The sequence below is a fragment of the Tiliqua scincoides genome, chromosome 9 (genome assembly GCF_035046505.1).
Source record: "Tiliqua scincoides isolate rTilSci1 chromosome 9, rTilSci1.hap2, whole genome shotgun sequence".
Lineage (NCBI taxonomy): Eukaryota > Metazoa > Chordata > Lepidosauria > Squamata > Scincidae > Tiliqua > Tiliqua scincoides.
Window position 1 is genome coordinate 31,561,096 of NC_089829.1, and position 26,458 is coordinate 31,587,553.

A 26,458-nucleotide genomic window follows, 5' to 3' on the forward strand; every position below is an offset into this window, starting at 1 on the left:
CCTGCACACACACCCCACAGCCATTACCTTCATTTATGTTGGTTACAGTCACACAAAGCAATTACGTACTTGCTTTAACCAGGTGCTATAAGCAGAAAACTTGTAGCAAGACAAGCGGGGGGGGGTAGCCTGCAACCAGAGGGGACGACTTAGTGGACGTTAACGAGGAACAAGAATTAGGAAGCAAGTTTGCTGAGTCATTCCCTCTAGATACAGGCTGTCCGCTTGTCTCGCTATAAGCTTTCAGCTTATAGTATCTGGTTAAAACATGTACATAACTCTTTTGTAGGACTGTAAACAACATAAACCAAGAAAATGGCTACAGGGGACAAAGAGACACACAAGCTGAGTAAACAAATATTTTCTTTTGTTTGTTTTAACTCTCCCAACATTCAATTTTAGTGGATGTCCCCTGGTTCTGGTGTTCTGTGAGAGTGTAAAGAGCAACTCTCTATCCACTTTATCCTTCCCCTACATAATTTTGTATGTCTCAATCATGTCCCCCCTCAGGAGCCTCTTTTCTAGGCTGAAGAGGCCCAAACACCATAGCCTTTCCTCATAAGGAAGGTGCCCCAGCCCAGTAATCATCTTAGTCGCTCTCTTTTGCACCTTTTCCATTTCTACTATGTCCTTTTTGAGATGTGGCGACCAGAACTGGACACAATACTCCAGGTGTGGCCTTACCATCGATTTGTACAATGGCATTATAATATTAGCCGTTTTGTTCTCAATACCTTTTCTAAAGATCCCAAGCATAGAATTGGCCTTCTTTACTGACGCCACACATTGGGTCGACACTTTCATCGACCTGTCCACCACCACCCCAAGACCTCTCTCCTGATCTGTCATAGACAGCTCAGAACCCATCAGCCTATATGTGAAGGCTATATTTCTGAAGGCATGAGAAAACACTTATATTCTAAAAAAGAGCATCACCTTCCTATGTCTCCTGTTTGGAGCAGAGGCCTCGCTGCTCACACTCTCTCTATGGTTCAGGTGAGCAAAAGGTCGAGCTGCTCCCCAAGACTCCAAGTATCGTGACATCCGGACTGAGGCCCTCATCTTCAGCCCATCTGGTGCTCTGGTTGGGGGTGGGTGATGGTTGGGGGCCCGCTGCTTGGACTAAGACCAGGGAAAAGAAAGAGAAAGCACACACACATTTTAGAGAACTCAATGGAACGCACCCTATGAACACTTGCAAGTATTCTATTGGGTAACAGTTTGGCGTCACTATTTTTTATGTTGGTATTTATTTTGTACCACCATTTACTGGAGACATTTAAGGCATCTCTCAACCAGGTTGAGATTAAATTAAAAAATTAAACCTACAATGTAACTAAATTATAAGCACACACAATCACCAGAACCACCAACCAGCCAACCTCACAGTATACAGTGTTCGCAATCTGTCAGCAGGTGCACATGTTCCTGGTTGCTACAGAAAATTCTGCTCTCGTCAGTTATGTGACTTTGCTTGCTCTGTGCTTCAGTGCTGTTCTCTATTGTGACAACAGGAGGCTGCCGTTTTGATCAGGTTTTGTGGTGCTGCTACTGCTGCTGCTTAAATACACGAATGTACAGTTCCATCTGTTGTAGACTTAAATTCAGCCATGCACCATCTTACTTTTAAACAGATGAAGCTGCCTCATACCATGTAAGGTCATCGGTCCACCTAACCCAGTATTAATGAGATCTAATCTCAAGAGACCTTTTCAATGCAGAAGTGCTTATTGCACTTGGGATTTTCCACATGCAAAACATCTGCTCTGCCAACAAGCTACTAACCCCATTTCCCATTGTAAACTAGTTATCCCTCGGTATCCATGGATCTAGTTATTGGTGGTCCTCTGCAATATAAGCACAAATTTATAGATGACAAGCAGGCAGGCAGCCTGCATGCGGGGGGCACACAAGCAGAATATTAACAGGCTTCCTGTTAACATTTGCTGAGTCACCCCCTCTAGAATGCAGGCTGCCTGCCTGCTTGTCATCCACAAGCTTCATGCCAATAGCAACCTGTAAAAACAAGAGACATTCATTCTTGACTGTACTGGTAAGAACAAAAACAAAGTTAATGGGTGCAGGGGAGGCATGGGATCCGCTGTTTCCGTATCTGAAGGGGGCCCTGGAAAGTATTCCTCATAGATATAGAAGGGGCACCGATATATTCTGCAAACTGGTTTGCAGAACCAACCTGATAGTAGGAAAGCATAACGCAGGAGAGGCATTAAGGCAGCCTAAAGGTCTCAGTCTGGTCTCTAGAACAGTTGTGGGTTACAAGCAACGTGCTTCAATTAGGGGGCTGAGCAGAGCAAACTGGATCACCGTGGAATGTCTTTTTCTTTTGCGAATCGTTTCTCCCCAGAATGCCAGTATAACTGCACTTAGACAGAACGTGGGAGGCATCGAGCCTATTCTTTTAATTACACACAGTTAAAGAACAGTCTTTTCTGGATACTTGCTGAAGTGCTCCTTGGAGACCAAACTCTAAAAGCCCATTGTTTCGTGGATCTGGGGTCCCTGGCAACTGAATACCTAATGCCTTTTAGCCTCATTATGTAGTTGCAGCTTCAGGGCTGCCCTCTCCTCCATTCCCAGACCGTGCCCCTATCTTTCCCCCATGCTTACTGCTTTCAGTGTCCCAATTTTCTCCCCTTGCACTAGTCTATGATTAAAACACGGAGCAAAGAAAAGATTAAGATGGCAATTATACAAAAGGAATTTTTAAAAGGATACATGATGGAACCAAATAAAACATGCAAGCTTGCTTACCTTATTTTGGTCTCACACACATGCACAGAGAAAGATTTTCAGATAGCAGAACTTGAAATAATCTTACTTAGGGTACAATCAGAAATCCCCCCCACACCCACACTCCTGTTTCCTCAGCTTTGTCAAATGACTATATACATGTACATGCATTAGATAACTGCTGATCAACATGAAGTTTAGCTTCACTCCCCATCAACTCTTTGGTTTCCCTGCTCCAGATCGTCTGCCTCCTCCGTCCAAAACTTCCTTCCTCCCAACAGCATGAGATTCTTTTCCTCTTTTGGTTTTATGGAATGTTTCCCCTCCACACACTCCCCCCCCCCCCACTTTCTCCATCTCTCCTCCTTTGCTCAACTTTAGCCCCCCTGGTCAGGGCTGGTTCCAAGTTTGAGGGAACCTTGGCAGGGTGCTTCCTGGTGGACTCCCTCCATCATGTGTGGCACACCCCAGGGTTCAAGGGGGGATTTAAATGGGCTCAATCACAGGGGAGTCTTCTTTGTTCACTGTGGCTGCAGTTCCCCCCCCCCCCCCACACACACACACACACTATGCCCTGGACTGCCACAACATCAGAGGTATTTTGGAAAGGAAGGGAAAGCAGGTAGGTCCAACCACCCCTTGGACACAGGAGGTTACGTCAGGTGTGGGCTCTGTCAGAGTCCCAAGAGCCACTTGAGGGCAACACATGCCAGTCCTTGCCTGTCTCCTCTGCCTCCCCCCAATCCATCCTCTGCCTATCCTTCTTGCTTTTGTAGATCATTGCTTCCTCATTTTTTCTCTTCAAACTTACTGTGTTCAGGTTTCCCAGCTCCTAGCTTTTTTTTGTTTTTTTTTAAACCATTTCTGCCCACCATTACATATACACAACAGGGATCAAATGTATACATCTCTGGGGTGGGCAAGAATAGGTTAACTTTCTGGGTTCCACTCCTATGATTGTAAGTCCATCACGGGTTACAAGCCATGATGAGTAAATGCAACCTCCTGATTTTTGAAGCAGGCTGCCTCAGATGCAAGGGACTGTGCAACAGGAGGCAATCTTGTCTTGTGCACTCCCATCTCGTGGGCCACTGTAAGATACAGGAAGCTGGACTAGATGGGCCTGTGGCCTGATCCAGCAGGGTTGTTCTTATGTCACGAGATTAATTTTCAAGCCCCCTTCACCCCCATTTCTGACTCCATTTCCTTAAGACAGCACATAGCTATGTACCCAGTTCCTGTGTGATGTTCATCAAGGCCAAGGTATTTTATTCCACTTCCCTGACAGATACGACACTGTTTGCAAACATTTTGTTGCTGAGAAGTTCGAATGTGACCTCACAGCACATAAATCATGGAAGGGGTCTCCTGGCAACACTCCGCTTTCAAACTGTGCAGAGACAGAGGGAGGTTGTGTAGGTTTGCCTGTGAGCACACCTGAGCATGTCTTATGGAAAGCACACCTACCCTTGGGTCAATCACCAAGTAGGTCTTAATATTCATGGCTTCGAGGTAGGGGTCTCGAAGGTGGCCATTCCCGTCTTCCACTTCGTAGGCTTTGCCTAGGTGATTGAGAGTCGCTTCAGTGATGTGTACACGGCTGGAGAGAGGGGAGAAAAAAGGCAGGAACACAAAAGACTTAAACACTTCCAGAAAGGTCACTGTAAGCGATTCATTTCCATATCAATGGTTCTTGTTGACATGCCTGTTCTTCTCTGAAGACTCTGCCTTGGCAGCCAACTCTAGGATCCTGGCAGCTGAATAGCTTTGCTTATTTGCAGTCTATCAAAGTACATTTGTTCACGGCATTCCTTTGTGACTGTGTACAGTGTCTATTTTTTTTTTTTTAATATCCAACTATATTACTTGCACAATTATCCATCCATGTTGGTATCCTTCAGTCTCGGAAGACTTTAGTATCGCGCTCTGAATGGTGGTTCTGAAACAGAGTGTCCTCTCCAGTGCGCAAAGCCTGGGCAAAGTAGGTATGGAGGATAGGCTGTTACCCATGCAGCAAATCCCCCCCTCTCCACATTGCTGAAATGTTCCAATGGAAAGGCAGAAGCCAATACGGTTGGTTCCAGAGGCGTCGCAGGAGTTGCCAGAACGTGACTGTGTTCAGCCACGAACTGCCTCAGGGACTCCGGCTCCTGATTTTGCCTCAAGGTTGACTCCTGAAGCCTTTTCCATAACTGGATGTAGCCACAAGGCAGTGGAGTTTTGGGATCAGAGTTTTCCTTCTCTCAGATGAGCTGCCTTCCCAGGCTAACGAGTCCCATCTACCCGGTGGCTGTTTAGTCGCCTCTTACGACAAGTACAGCCAAACTGAGGGCCTATTCTTATCCCCCAGCCCCCGGGGGAGCTTGCACAATTAAATATTATGGTTATAGGTGAAAGCGAGGAAAATTGAGTAAAGGCTGCAAAATAGAAAACTTCCTTCTACCATCAAACACAGCTCATTATCAACTCAAAAGTTCTTCAGTTTTATGCAACAATTTTCCAAGTGTGCCAAGTTCTTCACATGTATTATCTTGAGGTTATCCTAACCAACAATCATGCAAGGGGAGTATTATTATTAAGCTTGTACTGCAGATGGAAAGACTGAGAGGAAGTGGCTTGCCTAGGCCCACTGAGTGAATTCATGGCAGAGGTGATACCTGAACAGAGGTGATACCTGTTCTGATATTTTAGAGCAAACAAAAGAAATTTTTTTTAAACTTAAGAACATAAGAACAGCCCCACTGGATCAGGCCATAGGCCCATCTAGTCCAGCTTCCTGTATCTCACAGCGGCCCACCTAATGCCCCAGGGAGCACACCAGATAACAAGAGACCTCATCCTGGTGCCCTCCCTTGCATCTGGCCTTCTGACATCGCCCATTTCTAAAATCAGGAGGTTGCGCACACACAAGTAGAATTAATTTGTGGAACTCCTTGCCACAGGATGTGGTGATCACACCTGGCCTAGATGCCTTTAAAGGACAATTGGACAGATTTATGGAGGAAAATTCCATCACAGGTATAATAAGCCATAATAAGCATACCTCCTAGTTCTAAAAGTAGGCTACCTCAGAATGCCAGATGCAAGGTGACAAAAGGATGCAGGTGTCCTGTGTGCTCCCTGAGGCAACCTGGTGGGTCATTGTGAGCTACAGTAAGCTAGATGAGCCTTTGGCCTGACCCAGCAGGGCTCTTATGAACTGGGGAGTCCCATTTGCAGCTCCTTCAGTTTCTTAGCCACTTCACCATAACAGCTCCATTATGGCACCAACTCTGACTTGTAGTTGCTCTCCAGGTTTTCAGAGCTGGATCTTTCCCAGCCCAACCTGGAAATTTCAAGGACTGAACCTGGATTCTTCTGCATGAAACACACATGCTATATCAAAGAGCTCCATCCCCAGACTACACCATCACATGGAAGCATATAATGAACCTGAGGGCTGCGCTTAAGTGCTCATGCTGTTTTCAAGGACAACTGACAAATGTGCCAAGAGGTCCATCAACATTAGCTCACGTTTATTCAGAAAACACTCTACCCGCTTAGAACTACTTGCTGAATGCCACTTAAACACAAGCTGGAAGTTCTCAAGAGCAACATATGTACCTATTACACAGTACACAACCAGCCAAGAGTTTCTTGGCTGGATAGTATCACTGAGCTTCTCAGGCTGTGTTTGGAAATAAATGAAATCATAATACACTGTGCTTAGGAAAACACACACACACACACACACACACACACACACACACACTCCTTCCTTCTTTTAAACTAGAAACTCTTAATATGGGGTCCATGGGTTGTGTGGGTATTCATGTGCATTTTTCTGGGAAGGGGGGGGTCTCAGCTTTCATCAGATTCTCAAAAAGGTCTATGACCAACAGGCTGCAATCCTATGCTTGCTTACCTGGGAGTAAGTACCACTGAACTAAATGGGACTTACTGCTGATTATTAGGTATTGTGACACACAGTTTGGGAACCCCTGAATTAGACTGTTGATATAAAGGAAGGCTGGGGGAAAACAAGGAATGGGTTCAGTGTGATAGGACTGTGAGCTAAATCTGGTACTGAAAACAAATGCCTAGGCCCAGCACATCCTCAGGTGTACCTTAATTCTGCCCCTGTGTCACTATTTTGCACCTGACACTGTAAAAGGAGATCCCACAAGCCTGAAGTCTGCACATTTCAGTCTAATAGCCACAGATACCTAAGGCAAGAAAAGAATCCCTTAGTGTATGTAGTTATGATACACATTACTCAATGTTTGCCTATACTGCTGTCAGAATCCCCTCCCCAATAAAAAGCATCATTTTATCCACTTGGTTCCCTGTGAATTAGAACATCTGTAAAAAGCTCAGAGTGACACACGATAACAAATGCTCAGTTCCTCCAACACCACAAACCAAGCAGGTGACCAAGCTGTGGCAGGACTTACACAGAACACAGCGCTTCCGGCACCTTCGGGGAAACCGATAAGCTCAGGTACAGACAAGGAATAATCTATCCAGTTGAGGCCATAAAAGTGACTGAGAATACACCACCTGGCTGCCTCTATATAGTTTAAGGTCACTGCAATATCTTTGCCACGCTTACCAACAAGCTTTGCCAAAGTCAACAACTGAGCTGCATATATATAGCAAGTCCCCACTTAAAGTTGTCAATAGGTTCTTGCAAACTGCAATTTTAAGCGAAATGTCTTTTAACGAAACCAGTTTTACCTGGAGCTGATTGTTATACATAAACAAGAGTTAAGTTTCTACAGCATATTTCTGGAGAGATTTCTTGGAGACAAACTGAGGTTTGCAATACTTGGGCTTCGCCCAATTTAAATGTTGTTGCAAAGTATAGTGAACAAGAAAGTAAGGAAGATAATCTGAACATGGGAGGGAAGGAAGGAGACCATGACACATATGAGGCACGAGTTCAACAGCCAAACCATAGTTTACCTTGACCATCTGAACTGGGCCCATGACAACGACATTTAGTACCATGATACAGTTTCCATTATCCAATAGTTTGGATGCTTCCACATTTCCATTATCCATAATCAAAACAGTGCGATTCTGGTTTATTTCATATGACAACCTCATGAAAATCATGACAAGAAGAGAGAGAAAGAGAGCTTACCCAGGAACTCCTGCAGATTCCATACGGTTAGCTAAGGACGCATCGTGAGACCAAACATCGTACTGCCATTTCCGAAGCCCAATCACCCCGCTGTGTACATTCCCGGAATGAATGCCAACCCTCATGTTGATGTCCACTCCTGTGGCTTCTCTCACTTGTCTATGAAACAAAATCAGGAGATGATAAGAAGGCATCCAGTTTTTCATCTTTATGCCTGCAAGTCATTCTAGTGTTTACTTTTTTCTACTTACTGCAAAATGAATGAAAATACAAGTGCAGTTCTAATCGCACGACAGTGAACGGCAAAACAAGAGTGAAAGAGTTGGATACTGGTGAGAAGTCTGAAGTTGAAACCTGGGTTCAAGCTTACTGGGCAAGCCTGGGCCAGTTACTATGCTCTAGGTCTCAACAAGGTGCTTAACCTGCATTTGAGTTATACAGGATCAGACAGAAGGTGATGGCCCAGAGAATTGGATGCTCCACTCTACAAATAAGTACAGGAATTAGATGTCATGGCAAAGGGTAGCTCAGTGGTAGGACGTGTGCTTTAGATGCAGAGGTTCCCAGGTTCAGTCTCCACGTAAGGAAGAAAAAGAGTCCTGTTGAAACCTGGGTGATGCTACCAGCCTTGATGCTACCAATCTCTTTTGACAATCCTGAGCTATTTGGCCTGACTCAGCATCCTATGTTTAAAGGGTTACACCAGCAGTTCCCATACTTACCATAGTCACAGTGCCCTATAGTCATGGCACGCTGTCACGGTGCTGCCACTTCCCAGCTCTCCTAGGCGTCACCATCTTGAATCACGTGAGATCACACACTATTCCAGAAGGTGGCATCCAGAAGAGCTAGTTAGGTTGCTGGGGCCATCCCATCCCCCCGCAAATTCACCACAGCACCCTCAGGCATCGTAGCTTGGGAACCACTGGGTTACTTGCCTAGCCTTCTATTATGCTAGTTTACCATGTAGAAGAAATTCTAAAGTAGCATTTTAAAACACATACTTTATAGCTTCACACATGTCCAGCCCCATTTTCACACAGTTCTTGGCATGTACTGGCAAGGAAACAGGTAAGCCCGAGACACAATAATAACAGTCTCCCAAGATTTTTATCCTCATGCATTCATTTTCCTGCAAAACAAAAGCAGCATGGGAGTCATCAGAAAGACTGTAAATACAAATTAACAATAATCTATCTTTAAGCTACACAAATCACATGTTTCACTGTGTGGAGCAAACAGATTAGTCACTGTCCTGACTAGACAAGAAGTCTAGTTTTGACTAGACCAGACGACACTAGTTTTGAATGTGAGTTTTCCATCTCACATTCCAAGGATCTTCATGGCTCCTTGAAGAATCTCTCATAAGCTTCCAAAAAAGAAAAATGATTGACAAGCATGCCTGAAAGACAATTGTTGGCTTTCACCAATTTCTCCTGTAATGGGCACCTGGAAGAGAGTTAAATCTTGAAGGTAGGTCGATGTTGACAATCAATAGGGAAAGCACTGGGTAATTTCTGAGCTGCAGTACAACTTTAAAAAAACAAAACACTGCAAGACGATCATTTCCGCCTCCTCCAATGAACACAAAGTTTTAACAAGTAATGCACAAGCATTACATGAGAAACAGGAAGAAATCAGAAAGGGAGACTGAACTTTAAGCAATTATATGCAGTTATGCTATTTTAGCCTAAGTTGTTTCAGTACATTGAGTGATTCAATTCTACCGCGTCCATCAAGACTTAATTAAGTTACCTTCCCTTAGCTTCTTTGCCTTAATGAGATATAGTTCAATGACAAAGTACTTTTAGCCCATAATTCCCTCATCATTAGCATTCATAATTTTGCAATTGGAAGTGGTCGGAAATAGAACCTTCTATAAATAAAGGCAGGCATGCTCATATACAAAGTATGGAAAGCCCACATACTAAATACAATGAACATTTTCAGATCCTTCCTCTTTGGAAAGATGTGGAAGCTTCTTTAGTACTTGAACAATGCATTGTGAGGGAGGCTGGCCTAGACCTCCTGGGACCTGAGGCAGTGTACTCCCCCCTTACTCGCTGTTGAATCATTTGCCATCACTCCCTCTCCTCCCTACATTAAAAGAGGAAGAGGAGAACACAACTTAGAGGAAGCGCTGTTCCTATCTTCCTTTTCACACAGGGAGGGCAACCCCCATCAATCAACCACCTGAGACAAGTTTTTCTTGGTCTCAAAGCTGGGCCAGCCCTCCGTGAAAGAATTTCTGTTGCTAACCTATATACAGTGGCTCCCAAACTTACCAGGGTCACGACACCCCCCCCCCCAGTTTCCTCAGCCAAGCACCACCATCTCATGAAGATTTCTCATGAAATCTCACAAGATCCAAGATGGGGGAGCCCAAATTTCATGAGATCCAAGACGGTGGTACCCACAGGAACAGGTAGGAGGGGCCAGCAGGGATATCCCCCTACGCCCCTGTGAGTGTTCTATGACACCCTAAGGCAACACACAATTTGGGAATCCCTGCTATATAATTGGTTTCATATATTTTACAAATTAGAGGATTTTTTTTTTAATGTGATGGCATGTAACTTTTTAAATTTTACAAATACAAAGCAAAGTAAGGAACAATCTATGCTTGGCTTGGATAGCCAAGCCATAACTAGGCTGTTGGGTGCACAGGTTTCCTCCTTCCCTCAATCACTCTACTTTCTTCCCTGATTTGTGAAAACTCTTGTTTGTCACCATATCCAAAATTTAAAGCTCACTGATGGTGCTTGCCATTCAAGCCAAAACTGAAAACCAAAGATGGAAATGGGTTTCCAACTCAGATCTGAAGGGCAAACCATAATTTATCAATTCTGATCCAAAAGCAAAACGCTTTGCCCAAACTAGGAAATCCAGGTCAGAATCTGCATATAAGAACACAAGGCTCAGAGCTAACAGTCAAATCAGGTTTGGCTATGAATGTTCAAACCAGCCCAGAGTGTCTTCACTCTGGCTAACTGGGCTCAGTTTATCAGTGCTTGAACGGGCCATAAACTCAAATCGTCTCTAAAATTAAGATTTTTATGTAATGAGCACAAGTTTCTCCTTGATAAATATGACAAACACATTACTCACCTTTGCAATTTGATCAAATTTGCCAAAAAGTTCATTCAGCATCACCACCAGCTCTTTGGGAGAGCAGTCACTTGCCAAGCGAGTAAAGCCTACAATATCTGCATACAGGATACTGAACAGGAACAAAATATGCAATCAGACATTCATCTTCATTTCCTACTACAGAGGTCTGGGACTTTGTTGAGAATTCCCTTACTTTCCTTCTTCCCTTCACTGAAAGGACACCACTGTTTATGACAGTACAGGCATCTTCCAGTATCTGTGGGGTTTCAGGTTTTCAATCAGTGCTTGAAACTCTGGTTAGAAGGCAATTTGCTAACCTTGGTTTGGTATTAACCCAAGTGCAGATGCAATGCTAATCAAATTACAGTACAGATGCAATGCAGATTGTGGTTAACCTGGAAGAGGAGAAGTGGTGTGAGAGGGAGATGTTGCATCTGAAATAGGTCGCTGCCAACTTAGCACATGGCTGCCACTTTGTTTGGAAAACACAAATGGCAGAGCATCAGGATGAGTACAGCAGGAAGGGCTATTAGAACCAGTAAAAACTGGATGGTATCTCTAGGGTGCTGTCACCATTTTACAGGAGCCATGAAGGGTTAATGCTACTCACCTAACATTCCGATGCCGTCTCATATACAGGCTGTGGAAGTTGTTGTCGTGCTTTTTCCCATCACTGGGTTCTTTTAGGCGTTCAATAATGGCTAGTTTCATTTCCATGGAGATATGGGCTGGCAGTATCGACAAAAGCAAGCTTTCCTAAGAAGAAAGGGGAAGGTTTTTTTGAGAAATGCCAAAACGCAAAACGCACGCTCACCAATGTCACAAAAACACATGTGTCAATATGTGTGGGAAGGGAAGGATCAGCATTGGAAAGAGTGAACTCCGAAGCTGCGGAAATGATGCTCCAATGCTCAGCCAAGAACACTGTCCAAGGCAATGTAAACAATACTGAATTATACGGCCCAGTGGCCTGTCCCAGCAACTCAGAAGCGTGCCCACCTGCACTTGTTTTAAAAGAATCCCTGAACGGGTTCACTCACCTGTTGCCTCTTTTCAATCTTCAACTTCATTTGGACCTGGATGCATTTTAAAGTGTATCGGTACAAATCCCACGACGCATCCTGCATTTGATGCTTGTGAAATGCGCCCATCAAGTTACCGCAAAGGAAGATCAAAGCATTGGCAATCACCTGAGGATCACAAAGGAAATGGCCCAAATATCACAAACATTGTGATCTCCTCATCTTGTGTGACAGAGCAAACTGTTTTCACTTCCCCAGCATCCGAGACACACACTGGCCCAGGTTTCATTTTCGAGGAGCAGCCTCAAACATGCAAACTTCCCTCTGCCACTTCCTCCACAAGGGATCAGAAACCGCCTTGGGCCACATTTAGCTGCAGGGTGCCCTCTGGTTTGCCACAAGCCAGGATAGAAAACTCCTCCCCTACATGCAGACTATGAGAACGAGGCTGCCTGGCTCTTAAAGGGAAACCATGATTTGTTGTTACCTCGGAATACAGCCACAGACAGAGCCAGTTCATAAAGGAAGTGCATGTGATCTTTTAAATGATCTTGCAAGAAGCAAGATGCCCTGAGAAATACAAAGCCCTAGCAAAATGACTCCGGGCAGAGACTTCTTACAATGACAAAATTACACAGGCCAACACACATTTTGCTTCCTTAAACGTTACAGCAATTCCTGGGTATGTCTGGGGTACCGATTCCAAAAATGGCATCCATTTTGCCCTATCACGTCTAGTTTTGGAGACATGGCTTAGCCTCTTTACTGAATGGTTCAAGAAGCTTCCTCACGAGGAAGCTGCTTGAATCATTCACTAATGAGGCTATACTATATCTCCAAAACTAGGAAAGGGTAAAACGGATGCCATTTTTGGAATTGGAACCCCAAATTCATATCAAACCACCATAAATTTTGGGAGAAACTTTTCTGATCCTCAATTTTGTAGGCCTTTGTTATTTGTCAGAGTCAAGTCCTAGTAAGGAAGGCATTTTGCACGCAGAAAGCAAGCAATGAAGAAAGTTACACTCATCAGTGCCAGCACCCCAAACAAACATACTCAAACATAAGAACAATAGGTGATATAAATATTTCTATTATGCAACATAAATATTTACAATAAAAAACCTGAGGTGGCCAACAATACTGTAAAATACAATATCCATAAAATACAGGCAACCCCCATTATTTGTACATCCGGTATCTGTGGATCTAGTTATCTGTGGCTCCTTGAGCCCATTACCTTGGTTTATTTTCATTACAGTTCTGTGAAGCAATAATGTGTCTTTCTTTAACCTAAAGCTATAAAGCAGAAAACTTATAGCAAAACAAGGAGGCAGGCAGCCTGCAGCCCAGAGACTAAGAGCAATCTTAACAAGAAGCAGGAACTTAACAATGGTTCTTAGTCTCCATTCTAGCCTGCAGGCTGCCTGCTTCGTTGTCTTGCTGTAAGTTTTCTGCTTTATAGTGTTAAGTTAAAGCAAGATACATCATTGCTTCACACAATTGTAATGAAGATAAACCAAGGTAGTGGGTGCAGGGAACAACAGAGATAAAGTTTCCCATTATCTGCTGTTTCCAATACCTGCGGGGGTGGGGGGGAGAAACATATCCCCCACGAACGCTGGGGAACATCTGTACAATAAATCAATACAATAAAACAGCAAGCAAGCAAGAATCAGCAATCATAACAGTGAAAAGGCATGTGGGAATAAGATGAGGCATCTGGTGGGCCACTGTGAGATACAGGAAGTTGGACTAGATGGGATTTTGGCCTGATCCAGAGGGGCTTTTCTTATGTCCTTATGTAATCTCACACAGTGAAAGCCTTTAAAGGTCATCAAGTACACCATGAATTGTGCCTGAAAACAAACCAGCATCATCAACACAGAGTCAAGTCATCTAGCCCCTAGGATCACACGGGCCACCACGTTCTACACTTACGATGCAACACATTCATGTCATAACATCGCTTTGTGGGGAGGTCTTCTGTATTGATCCAACACAAACAGTACAATCAGAACAGCCTGCTCAGCATGAGATGTTCATTTTTTTCCAATGTCTGCAGCACTACAATTTTTCATCCTATTTGAACCTGAAACTAAGAACTCTCCATTTGTCTGGCAGTCCATGCAAAGTTTATTTATCTTTTTAACAAGTTCTTTCTAACAAAGGGCGTGCTTGCTCTGAAACTTCAATACAAGTGCAACAGTCATTTTAAAAAACTGCGCAGGAGGATGTGTTTGCTCTGTTGAAAGGTAATTGAGGGAAAAATTAATGAATGTATAAGCAAGTATTTACTTTAGTGAAGTGTTTGAGGGTGAAAATGTCGCTTGGAAAAAGGGCATGATTTAATAAGCAATATTAGCAAACTGAAGCAACAAGCCAGCCTAAGGAAATTAACTCATCAAGTGCATTTGTTCCAATAAAGATCCAATATGTACATTATCTCAAAGACCAAAAACAGAAATTGCATCTTTAAATAACTTTAGCAGGTTCAATTTCTTTCCATACACATGTCTATGGGGAGCATTAGAATCAGAAAACAGGAAGGTTCCATCTTTCTGCAAAACGTGCCCCTTTGCAACCCAGAAGAGAAGCAGACCGGAAAAGACACAGAGGATTGTGGGTGGGCTGCTAATTAGACAGATTTCACTTGGAATATCCAGGCTACAAAACTCACAGTACTGAGAGCTGCAGTGTTTTGAATGTAACAGCTTCAGGTGACCCAGGTATAGCTAAGGGTAGACTGCTAAGATAGCTAAGGGCAAGGAACGTACCCTAAAATCTTGATAGTTTGATTCAGGTGGGATTTTTTGCTTGCAATCCATACCTGAAAAACATCATGGAGACGAGAAGATACTTTCTTACAGATCAAAAGTTTCAAAAGAAAGTGGGGGGAAATTGAGGCTTTCCTTGAAGTATACAATGGGCTCACTGTATCCGTGAATTTGGGACCCACAGATTTCATTATCTGCAGGTTCCCAAACCAGCAGGTTGGACCCACATGGAACCTCCAGAGAGGACCAGAACTGCACTCTGGTCACCTCAGGAAGATGTTCTGAGGGCCAGGGAGGCTGTTCTGAGGGCCACGGCCTCTCCAGCCTTCAGAGGGCCTAAGAAGGTCACTTGTGGTTTTACAGAAAAACCAGAAGTGATGTTTTAAGGCCCTAAAAGGCTTTCAGAGGGTCAGGCTTTTCTGTAAAACTCAAAGTAACATTCTAAGGTTTCTCAAAGGTCTTGTGAGGGCCAGGGACGACATACACAGCCTTCCCAGCCCTCAGAACATCCTCTAGAGGTGACTGGAGCTCAGTGGGTTTTTCATTATCCATGGGTCTCCTGGAATGGAATCTCCACGGATCGTGCAGGAGACCCTGTACTATTTAACTCCTTTCAAGAGACATCCTCTTTGGGGCTTTCTGCTTTGCATCTATCCTGTCCATGGGTAGCACAATGTGTCTGAATTGTGCTGATTGAGGGAGGAAGTTCCTACCTTTAAGGCAGTGGTTTGGAACATGGTGCTGACTATAGTGCATCTGGAGAAGGCTGAAATTAACAATAAACTGTAAAGATAGATGAACACAGTTTGTGAACAACATTCCCCAATGGTGTTGCTTTGTAGAGAAAGTATGAAACACAGGGAAGAGTTTTTCTCTCTCCATTGACAATCAGCGGATGATACAATCCTCTGCCTTGCAAATTTACAGAACCAATTCCTTGTTAACACAAGTGTTTCCAAAGTCACTTGGGTTCAATTTAGAGATCACGCCAACTGAGGTCTTCACTGATGTAATTCAGAACTCAGGATGTGGTCAGAGTATGCAAAACATACAGACAAATCATGATTTAGAACTGTTAGTGTGGTTTTGTTTCCCTTCATCTCAGACTCTCCTTCATAAAGGTCACCCATGCCTTCTAAGTGACCTGACTGAGGCAGAACAATGGCCATAACTATGTTCTATCAATCCATACATCATGCCAAGCCATCATTAAGCTTCCCTTACACATCACTGAGTTAGCTAGCACAAGCCATCGTTCTCTAACCCACTTCAAACCATGGTTTCCGACTCTGGTTTTGCCAGCCAACAGGAAAGTGTAGTTTGTTCAAATCAGATATTACACTGAACCATAGTTAAGTTTCCTTACCAAGAAAACAGTGTGAAATCTAAAACTGAGCCTAAACATACAACTTCTTGTCCACTGTTAACATTCAGCAAAAAAAGATATAACTCTGAGAGCCAAGTAAGGAAGATAGAGTATTGTCAAGAGAAGTCTGCTATACTATGAAACAATTACAGTTTAGAATAAATAAAAACCTACAAGCACATATATTAGCTTATTCTAAGTGCCATGCACCCGCCCTTTTTGCGCTGCAGGGGTGATGTCTACAGACTTAATGTTGAGTCAATTTGTGGTTACTAACAACTAGAAAGGAATACATTTTAACTGTATTTGATCTTGAATCTCCTCTAAATCCCCAGATGACTACACAATGAGCTGGAAAAAACTTTTTAAGCAAACAAATGAGTACATGCATTTGGTGGGTTGATGATGTATTTGGGTTTATTTTTATTTATTTTTTAATCACACCACTCTCCCAAGTTGGAATTCAGCCCAAAACAGAAGGCTTAATTCAGACACTGTTCACTCCCATAGCCAAACCAGTAAGCCTACAGACAGAATGGGTTCTGAGCTGTCTGTGACAAATAAGGAGAGAGATCTTGGGGTGGTGGTGGACAGGTCGATGAAAGTGTCGACCCAATGTGCGGCGGCAGTAAAGAAGGCCAATTCTATGCGTGGGATCTTTAGAAAAGGTATTGAGAACAAAACGGCTAATATTATAATGCCATTGTACAAATCGATGGTAAGGCCACACCTGGAGTATTGTGTCCAGTTCTGGTCGCCACATCTCAAAAAGGACATAGTGGAAATGGAAAAGGTGCAAAAGAGAGCGACTAAGATGATTACAGGGCTGGGGCACCTTCCTGATGAGGAAAGGCTACGGCGTTTAGGCCTCTTCAGCCTAGAAAAGAGATGCCTGAGGGGGGACATGATTGAGACATACAAAATTATGCATGGGAATGATAAAGCGGATAGAGAGATGCTCTTTACACTCTCACAAAACACCAGAACCAGGGGACATCCACTCAAATTGAGTGTTGGGAAGGTTAGGACAGACAAAAGAAAATATTTCTTTACTCAGCATGTGGTCGGTCTGCAGAACTCCTTGCTGCAGGATGTGGTGACGGCATCTGGCCTGGATGCCTTTAAAAGGGGATTGGACAAGTTTCTGGAGGAAAAATGCATTATGGGTTACAAGCCATGATGTGTATGTGCAACCTCCTGATTTTAGAAATGGGCTACGTCAGAATGCCAGATGCAAGGGAGGGCACCAGGATGCAGGTCTCTTATTATCTGGTGTGCTCCCTGGGGCATTTGGTGGGCTGCTGTGAGATACAGGAAGCTGGACTAGATGGGCCTATGGCCTGATCCAGTGGCGCTGTTCTTATGTTCTTAATTTAACACTGAACCGGGCCACACTCCAGGGTACTTACTGTTTAATTGCAAATTCTACTTCCTTTAAAGAGCTCAGGGTAGCATACGTGACCCTTGCTTTTATTCTCACAATGATCCTACAAGATAGGCTAGACTAGCAACCGTTGCAAGGTCACCTGTTAAGGCTTGTCATTAAGCAAGAACTAGAACCAACACTGTCATCATTACACCACCCTGGTCTCATACATACAGGTATGTATGAGATGCATACAAGTATGCATCTACAGATCTAGGATCTTAGGACACACACACACAGGACCAGCACAATTGTGAGGTTCCACAAAGTACAAGTGCATTTGTTGCTTTCTGCGTGGCACAACATGGGCACTTGCCGTTTCCAATTCACTGGCTTTGCAAACCTGGAAGCATTCTTTGCAGGAGCCAGAAAGAATCTTGGACACACTCCCCAAGCAGTTAAAGAAATATGAGTAAGGGCATAAAGGGGGGGGGGTATTTTGTGCTCACAGTTTAACAATTTGGGTACAATCTCCAGAACACTTAAGCAGGCACCTGCTGAACTGCACCCACTAAAATTAATTCTCTGCAGCCACAAGCTAATCGTTTAAAAAAAAAAAAAAAGCTGAGCTGTGGGGAAGGGAATGCACAAACCTGAATTTGTATCAAGTTCCTTAACTAGAAGCAAATGTTTGCTGCAGGGAAAAGCCAGAGAACTCTTTTTGAGCCCTAGATTTTGTGCTAAATTCCAGAGAAAAATATTTGGCTGTTTGTGAAAAGGGGTGGGTGTGTTCCTAAACAACTTGGAAAAAGGAAAAAATACATTCCCTTGGTTTTATAACAATGAATAATATGCACTGATTTCCCTTTGCCAGTGGATTTTCACAACTGCTTGGCAGGCACTCAAAGTAGAGCCATGCAGCCTTTGAAACCTGATAAACAGCCTCCCTGTAAAGGAGAAAAGCCATCTTGAGTAGGGTGATCGTGTCTCCTTGAGTGAGGCAACTCACTTTCTTCCCACAGTTGAATGCCTTTGGATGGAGCGATGCCAATGATATCAGACTCATTTTTGGGGAGCACTGTCTTCATTTTAAATGCTCCCTCGTCACCTTAGACAGCATCACCCTACATTTCAGTCACCTCAAGAAAAAGGTTTCATAACTGTAGCTTTTTAAAAACCTGCTTGACTGAATATAGATGCTCAGAGCTGCTCTGCAAGATGTTGTGGGTAACACAAAAAGTTGGCCAAACTACACATTACGCAGGAAACCGGAATTTCCTTGGAACCAGTTGTGCTTTGGGAGGGGAATGTTTTACATTTTCCCTAATCTAAGATCCTTTGCACAGAAGCCATCATTAGCCTCCAAAGGGGAAATAATCCTAGTACTCTCCCCCTCCCCCAGGACTAACAACAGTTTCACGAAGGAGCATTTAGTTTAACAAAACGCAAGCAGGAGCGGGAAACAGGGAAAACTTCCTGCCCCTAAAGCGTAGCCATTCCAATCAAGTTTAGATTGGAATCCTCAGAACAAATAAAATTATTTTATTAAAAATAAACCAAAAAGAAGATTCAATCACAAATGCAACTCCATATAAGGCACTTTCCAGGACAGGGGTCTTCCAATTACAGCCCGGGGGCCACATCTAGCCCACCACAAGATTTTATCTAGCCCTCAGCAACCTTTTTTTTTGTCAGAGCATTTGCTAATTTTTGACATTTTCATTATATATAATTTCTCAGTATAACCACATCATTGTCTCTTTGTAACTGTCACATTTATCTTTTGTTCAGAATCATATCATGCTGATTGCAAAAAAGATCCAAGTAAAACTTATTCATTCATTTAAAATTTTATTCCTTCATTCATAAAACTGGATTTTTTTAGCCTGCAAAAATGTGTAAAATACACAATGTGGCCATCGTATTGAAAAGTTTGGAGACCCCTGTTCTAGGAGACTGAGTTGGAACTGGGACTACCCTGGTTCAAATCTTGTCTCTGCTATGAGTTCATTAGGTAACATTAAGCATCCGCCCCTTTCCAGCCTCAGTCTTCCCCATCTGCAAAATGGAGATAATACTTTCACCTTAAAATATTCTTATAAAAATTATATTTACTGACAAGGCCTTGACCCTTTTGCTACAAAGAGGAAGGTAGGATATAAATGTTTTTAAATAAATACACATATATATTTATAGCATGTTTTACATTCAGAAAGCATTGCATAAATGTTACATATTACTATTTACAATGTGTTGTCAAATTAATTGGAGGCACTTTTTTCATTCAACCAAAAGGTTTTCAAATCAATTTTATCAACAAAATGATCTTCTCCGTACAATTATATAGAGAAACTTTACCGGATTGAGAAGTGATATTTTATCACCACCCGCTCTGACGATGCTCAGGATTACAACATGGGATAGTGCTGAAACACTGCTGATGATCACCGCATCCCTCATTCCCAAAGGTAACATGGTATAAGTGGTGAAGATGATGAACAGAAAGAAGGGCACCTGGAAAAAAAGCAAGGAGATGATGGATCTTTTTTGAGGGCCCAAGGAAAATAAACTACTGATCTATTTTGTACCTTTTTATAAAGTTGCCTGTCTCAAGAGCACGGATGCCAAATCAGCCACACCTATATGTTCTTATTGCCCATTGCCATCAGTTTTTCCTTCTCTCTACGTTCACCATTACAAAACATTTCTCTCTGAAGGCACACCCAGATTTTCAACACTTGCTGGTGCACCAAGTTATTCATAACCCAAGCACAATTACTTGCTTAAACTTCATGTCATAAATGAATAATTTCCCACCCTGCAGAGATTAACCATACATGACCCTTTGCACAATGAGCCCTGATTAGGGAAAATTTTTGTTTTTATAGACTGAGGGAAAAGGCCATAGCTCAGATTGCCTGTTTTACATTTAGAAGGTTCTAGCCAAATCCCTGGAATATCCAGGGATGCCAAGCTTATCCTTGGCAGTGGCATCACTAGGAGGGTGCAGGGGGTGCAGACCGCACTGGGTGACATGCACGAGAGGGGGGTGACACCACTACTGGCCAAAAAAATTTAAAATATTGGTACTTTTGAATAATACCATCATGTTATGTATTGCTTGATGCATAATTTCATGCAGAATGCAATGAAACAAACCACATTGTAATATGTCTATTCTATCAAATGTTATAAAAGCAAAAAAACCAGTGGGACAGGGCAATGGTGCATCACCACACCCACCACCTGGGTGTTGACCCGTCCACTGCATGGGACGAAGTTCATCATAGGGGTGGTGCACTGGCCTCCCACACCAGGTGATGTAAACCCTAGTGACGCCACTGCTCCTTGACGCCTGATTCTTTCTATAAGGAACGGTTAAAAGAAACCTGAAGAAGACCAAGGGGAAGTAGTCAAGTATCTGAAGTGCTGAGTATGGAAGAAGGCAACAAAGAAGAGGAATTTCTCTCTCTTCCTGAGGGCAGAACTAGAAACAGTGGACTGAAACGACAGGCAAGTACAGTGGATTTAGGCTAGACATGAGGTGTTCTTAACTGTAAAACCTGTCCACACTGGACCAGTCTGCTCAAGCAGAATTGGGCTCTGCCTTGCTACAGGTTTTCAAGCAGAGGTTGGACAACCACCTGTCAGGGATGCTGTAGCAGAAGCCTAGAGTGAGCAGGGGATTGGACTAGATGGCCTCCAAGGCTACTTCCCATTCTAATATTCTATTATTCTATCTTGCTAGACCCCTACCTCAAACCCTGGAGAGCCACCTTCAGTCAACGTCAGCAGTGAGCTAGACAGGCCAATGGTCTCAATGGTTTCAAGTGTTCAAAAATTAGTTTATATAAAAGCAGGAAAGGTAAATATAGAGATATTGAGAGCTATAGGGGAAACAGGCTTAGAGCAGTCTGCTTAGCTATGAAATTAACTCGGTGACAATTGGTCAGTCACTGTATTTAAAGCTCAACCTACATCACAGAGTGGAGGACAGCAGCTAAGACCACATCCACGGCCCCAAACTCATTAGAGCAGTAGTTCCCAAATTCCTTCAGGCGAGGGACTATGGCAGCGACACAATCCTCAGGATTGTGCCACTGCTAGGGACAGAAGGGGGCATTTTACTTATCTACAGTCAGTGCCAGCCTCTGGGGGATGCGGGGAACCCCACTGGCACCTCCACAGGGCTCCCCAAGCCTTATTGAAAAGTGATCCAAAACTACTTCCAGTTTCACAATCGAAAACCAAAAGTGGGTTCCAATTGCTATTTCTAGTCATTCTGAAGCTTTGGGAGCCCTGTGGAGACATCCCAGAGTCCGGCACTGCTGTAGGTGAGTAAAAAAAATCCCCTTCTGTCCCAGCAGTGGCATGATCATGGGGATCACGTCATCCCTCTGCCCCTTAAGGGGCCATGGCCGAGTGCTTCCCTGGCTGATGGGTCACGACCTACCAGTTTGGGAACCCCTGCCTTCGAGGAAGGACAGGAAACTAGACTGAAAGTAAATACCTGCTCCCATGCCGCAAGTTGAGGAGTACTTCCCTTGTCAAAAATTGATACATATCCTATGGCAAGCAAGCAGACCCAAATCACAGCTGCAAAGAGCTTCAGTCGGCACCAGAAGAAGAATTCGATGTAAGCCAGGACATACATCACTATAAAAATCACAAGAGCCACGCTGACTGTGATAATGAAGGCAAGATGTTCAAGTGGCAGCACCTGTTTAAAGGCAAAGCAAAATATTATCCAGCTCAGAGTTGAATGCACACTTGTTCTTTAATAACTTCTGAATGCAATCTCAGGACCACCCGGACTTTCAAACCATCGGAATGTCACGGACCTTTACCTGTTAAAACAAGCAGTGTTTAAGGCAACATATACATGGCTGTATTTAGCACTTTAATACATGGAATCCGAAAGATGCTATCCAAATGCATTTTTTTAAAGAAAGAATTTTTTATTCCTAATGCTAGAGAGGCCATCTCTGGCCAATATGACCTCAAAACACTCTGAAGTCACATGTTCCTGGCCCACCATTTCTTTGGTTGACTGACTGCCGACCAAAGTTGGTTAAAAACTGATTAAAACCAGCAGATTGCTGGTTAAAAGGCTGGGGTTGCCTCAATAGCCGTTAATGGCAGCTGGGAATCTCTGCTCTGAAACATAGTACTGAACTGAGAGACGGTGATCCTTCCTCCCTCCAGCCAAGGTGGGTGGGACAGAAGCCCTATCCCACAGAGAGCAACAAATGCGCAGCACTTGCCTCACCTCCCATATTTTTCTGCAGACAGATGCTGAACACAGGAAGAGCTTCTCCCCACAACTGCTACCCTGGGGCAAGCGCTCAAATAGAGATAACAGCAGAATTCTGAGCATTGGCTGAGGCAACTGCCAAGGTGCAAAACCTTCTTCTCTGATGTGGGGTAGCAGATTTTCTACCGTGGAGCATCTCTATTCAGAGTTCTGCAAACCGCAGATCAGCCTGATTATTGGTGAATCCAACCCAACCTGACTGTTGGTGGATCGCGAAACTGAAACAAGCTGATAGCTGACAAGGAAAATGTAGAGCCCTATGAAAAGTGAAACTGAGTCACATGCACCCATTTACTAGTAAACATGCCTCAGCTCCTATCAAAAGTCAGGCAAGGGGGAATGCAAAGGTCACCAGAAAGGTCCTGATCTAATGAACATGGAGCTCAACAAATGCTCCAGAAGGCAGTCCCATCCTTATCATAGTAAAAAAGGTTTGAGCAGCTGGTAAGGTGAGACTTTTTTTTTTTAGTCTGGTAAAGCTAGGTGGGACCCAACAGAGTGTTGTTTTAAAAAGTGGGTCCTGGTGCTAAAAAGTTTGGATACTCTAGGTAAAATTCTAAATAAAGCAAATATGATAAAGACACCATGCATCTCCATTGTTCTCTCATCCAAAGGATACCTAGTCTGATAGTGCAACCCCTCTGTATAGCAAGACTTTGTACTGGCCTTGGAGAGATGAGTCTCACACTCTGCCAACCTTTAGAACAGCCATTTTCAACCTTTTTCAGTTCACGGCACACTGACAAGGCACTAAAATTGTCAAGGCACACTAAAGTTTTTTTACTTACATTAAATTACTACATTACAATTAATCTTAAATTAATAAAATTAATACAAATAAATCATTACATGATTAAAAGTTCACAAGCAGCTAGGAAAGGGAAGTATATGTGGTTTCTGAAAAGGAGGAAAAAATGTTTTGAAGTCATTGAAAACATTGAAAAATGTAGAGAAGAGGAGAGAGAAGTACCAATTGCCTGCTTGCGTATTTGAGAAAAAAGAGTGCAACCAAAAGCCCAATCCTATGCATGTCTACTCTGAAGTAAGCCCCATTACAGTCAATGGGCTTACTCCCAGGAAAATGTGGGTGGGATTGCAGCCCCAGAGCACAATCCTATGCATGCCTGCTTTAGAAGTAAGCCCCACTGTAGTCAATGAGGCTTACTCCCAGGAAAATGTGGCTGGGATTGCAGCCCCAGAGCCCAATCCTATGCATGCCTGCTCAGAAGTAAGCCCCATTGTAGTCAATGGGCTTACTCCCAGGAAAGTGTGGATGGGATTGCAGCCCCAGATTCCAATCCTATGCATGTCTACTCTGAAGTAAGCCCCATTACAGTCAATGGGCTTACTCCCAGGAAAATGTGGGTGGGATTGCAGCCCCAGAGCACAATCCTATGCATGCCTGCTTTAGAAGTAAGCCCCACTGTAGTCAATGAGGCTTACTCCCAGGAAAATGTGGCTGGGATTGCAGCCCCAGAGCCCAATCCTATGCATGCCTGCTCAGAAGTAAGCCCCATTGTAGTCAATGGGCTTACTCCCAGGAAAGTGTGGATAGGATTGTGGCCCAGCGCCCTTCCTCCAAAAGCCCCAAAGTGCAGGGAGGGTCACTTTGGAGAGTTGAAGGCAAACTGGCAAGGAAAAGGGACTTTCAAGGACCCTTTTCAGCCAGGCAGTCCTTAGGTTCGGGGTCTCAGCAGGCTCGATCACGATTTACCTGCTTGCCCACCTCTGGCTCCCTCTTCTTCCTCACTCAGCAGCTCCATCTCCTGGCTCCTCCAGTCTTCTCTGGTAATCCAATCAGCAGGCAGGCAGGCAACAACTGCCTTCTGCCCAACCCTATACATGTCTACTCAGAAGCCCCATAATAGCCAATGGGGCTTACTCCCAGGAAAGTGAGGGTAAGGTTGCAGCCTGAGTCGTGCACAGCAGCAGGAGCAAGCTCCAAGTGGACTCCTCAGCTGCTGTCTGGGATGCAAAGCAGCCTCGACCAGCCCCTTCACTGGCTGCTCCCTTCCTTGTGCTGCTTCTCCCGCAGGCGGGCGTGCTGCTGCCTCCCTCCTCTGATCCTGTGGCACAGCTGAGGCAGCCTCGCGGCACAGCGGTTGAAAACCACTGCTTTAGAACTCCACATCAAGGCCAGCCATTGACTTCACAGTCCTCCTGATCCAGTAGAGGAAGCAAACAGATGGAGCAAAGGAGATGAGGGCTGGCCTTCTGCACTGCAGCCAAGAAAGAAGCACAAGATTTTGTGCTCCATTGCCAGCGCGACTCTAAAAGTTATTATACAAATCAAGGCCCTGCACAAATATTCTGCTGTTGAGAGAGATAGCGTAACGTAGCAGTTAAAGCATCAAGACGAGGAACCAGGAGGCCCCAGGTTCAAATCCCTACCCAGCCATGAATCCTCCCAGTGGACTTTGGCTCAGTCACAGCCTCTCATTCTCACCTATCATACAGAGTGGTTGCACAAATAAAACAGGGGACATGGACAGGAACTCTTTACGCTGCCCCAAAGTAACTGAAGGAAGGGTGGAACAGAAACATAATTTTCTGTTAACAAATCCTTCCCACGGAGGGCCACATAAAATTAGGTCACATTTAGATTTAAGCCTTAGGCTGCAATCCTAACCACACTTTCCTGAGAGTAAGCCCCACTGAACAAATAGGACTTACTTCTGAGTAGACCTGGCTAGGACTGTGCCCATAAAATCGGATTCTAAAGTTGCTTTAAAATATGCAGCACCTCAGTGATGTCTGTCCCGGCATATCAACCAGATCCCACCCCCTAGCTTCCTACTTTGATTTAAGTTCCTTTAAGAGAACAAGCAGAGCTGTAAAGCAAAGGTGTTTCTTAAGCCTCTAATGCAACCGGTTACTATATATTTCCGTGCAAAGCGTGTCCAGACTTTGCTTCAGTGCTACAGAAGCAAAGGCAGCAATATATACTCACTTCCTTGCAGGCAAAGACCACAACCAGCGTGGCACAGTAGAGGACCACGATGAAGAGCAAGAAGAGAAGGAGAGGATGCTGCTGGCTTGCATAGCGGTACTTCTCATACAGCGGGTCTGTTATCTTACAGTCTTCATTTTCACTAAAAAAATATTTGCCTTTTGCTGGCATCTTAGTGCTGGTTGCTCTCTGCAGACCTCCCTCACAGCAGACAAGAGACAGACCCGCGCTGTTCCCGGGAGCGACCAATGTGCTGTCTTCTGGCAGTCAAGTAGCCGTCGGGTCTGCCTTGTTTGGCCACATCGGTAAACTCAGGCTCTGTGTCGACTCTCCTCTTATACGCATTAAGTCCAGATCTCAGCATAAATTGTACGGGAAGCGCCCTCCTCCTCCGCCACTTCGCAGCCATGTGCTACTCATCAACAGTTCCACGCATGTTTTCTTCCCCCCCCCCCCCAGATTTGATTGCCGTTTGTGCTGCTGATGGGAGGCTGTTTCTATTTTGCCACATTCAGTCGAATGTCTTTCAGAAGCTGTCAGCAATTCCCTTAGATTAGCGCTTCGTAGGACAAGCTGGAGAGACAGAGACAGACACACACATCAGGTTTTTTTTCAAAGACTTCAGTGTAGCAGGTGTGCCTTTTGTCTATGAAGAAGTGTATGTTCTTCAGACCCA

At 44.1% G+C, this 26,458-nt stretch overlaps 1 protein-coding gene across 2 annotated transcripts in view; it reads right to left on the reverse strand.

Moving 5' to 3' along the window:
* The window catches only part of ADCY7 (adenylate cyclase 7), a 60,856-nt gene extending 34,665 nt beyond the window's left edge, over window positions 1–26,191 (reverse strand). For both annotated transcript variants that reach the window (XR_010794888.1, XM_066637007.1), the window contains exons 1-10: window positions 25,783–26,191; window positions 22,029–22,238; window positions 19,877–20,032; window positions 12,028–12,177; window positions 11,598–11,743; window positions 10,985–11,096; window positions 8,881–9,008; window positions 7,877–8,035; window positions 4,219–4,351; window positions 937–1,122 (exon numbers count right to left, since the gene is read on the reverse strand). Coding sequence is in view for 1 of the 2 variants with exons in the window: in XM_066637007.1 (XP_066493104.1) it covers window positions 937–1,122; window positions 4,219–4,351; window positions 7,877–8,035; window positions 8,881–9,008; window positions 10,985–11,096; window positions 11,598–11,743; window positions 12,028–12,177; window positions 19,877–20,032; window positions 22,029–22,238; window positions 25,783–25,953 (1,551 nt within the window). In the remaining variant the exon portion in view is untranslated. The remainder of the gene's footprint in view (window positions 1–936; window positions 1,123–4,218; window positions 4,352–7,876; window positions 8,036–8,880; window positions 9,009–10,984; window positions 11,097–11,597; window positions 11,744–12,027; window positions 12,178–19,876; window positions 20,033–22,028; window positions 22,239–25,782) is intronic.
* Between the last annotated feature and the right edge of the window lie 267 nt (window positions 26,192–26,458).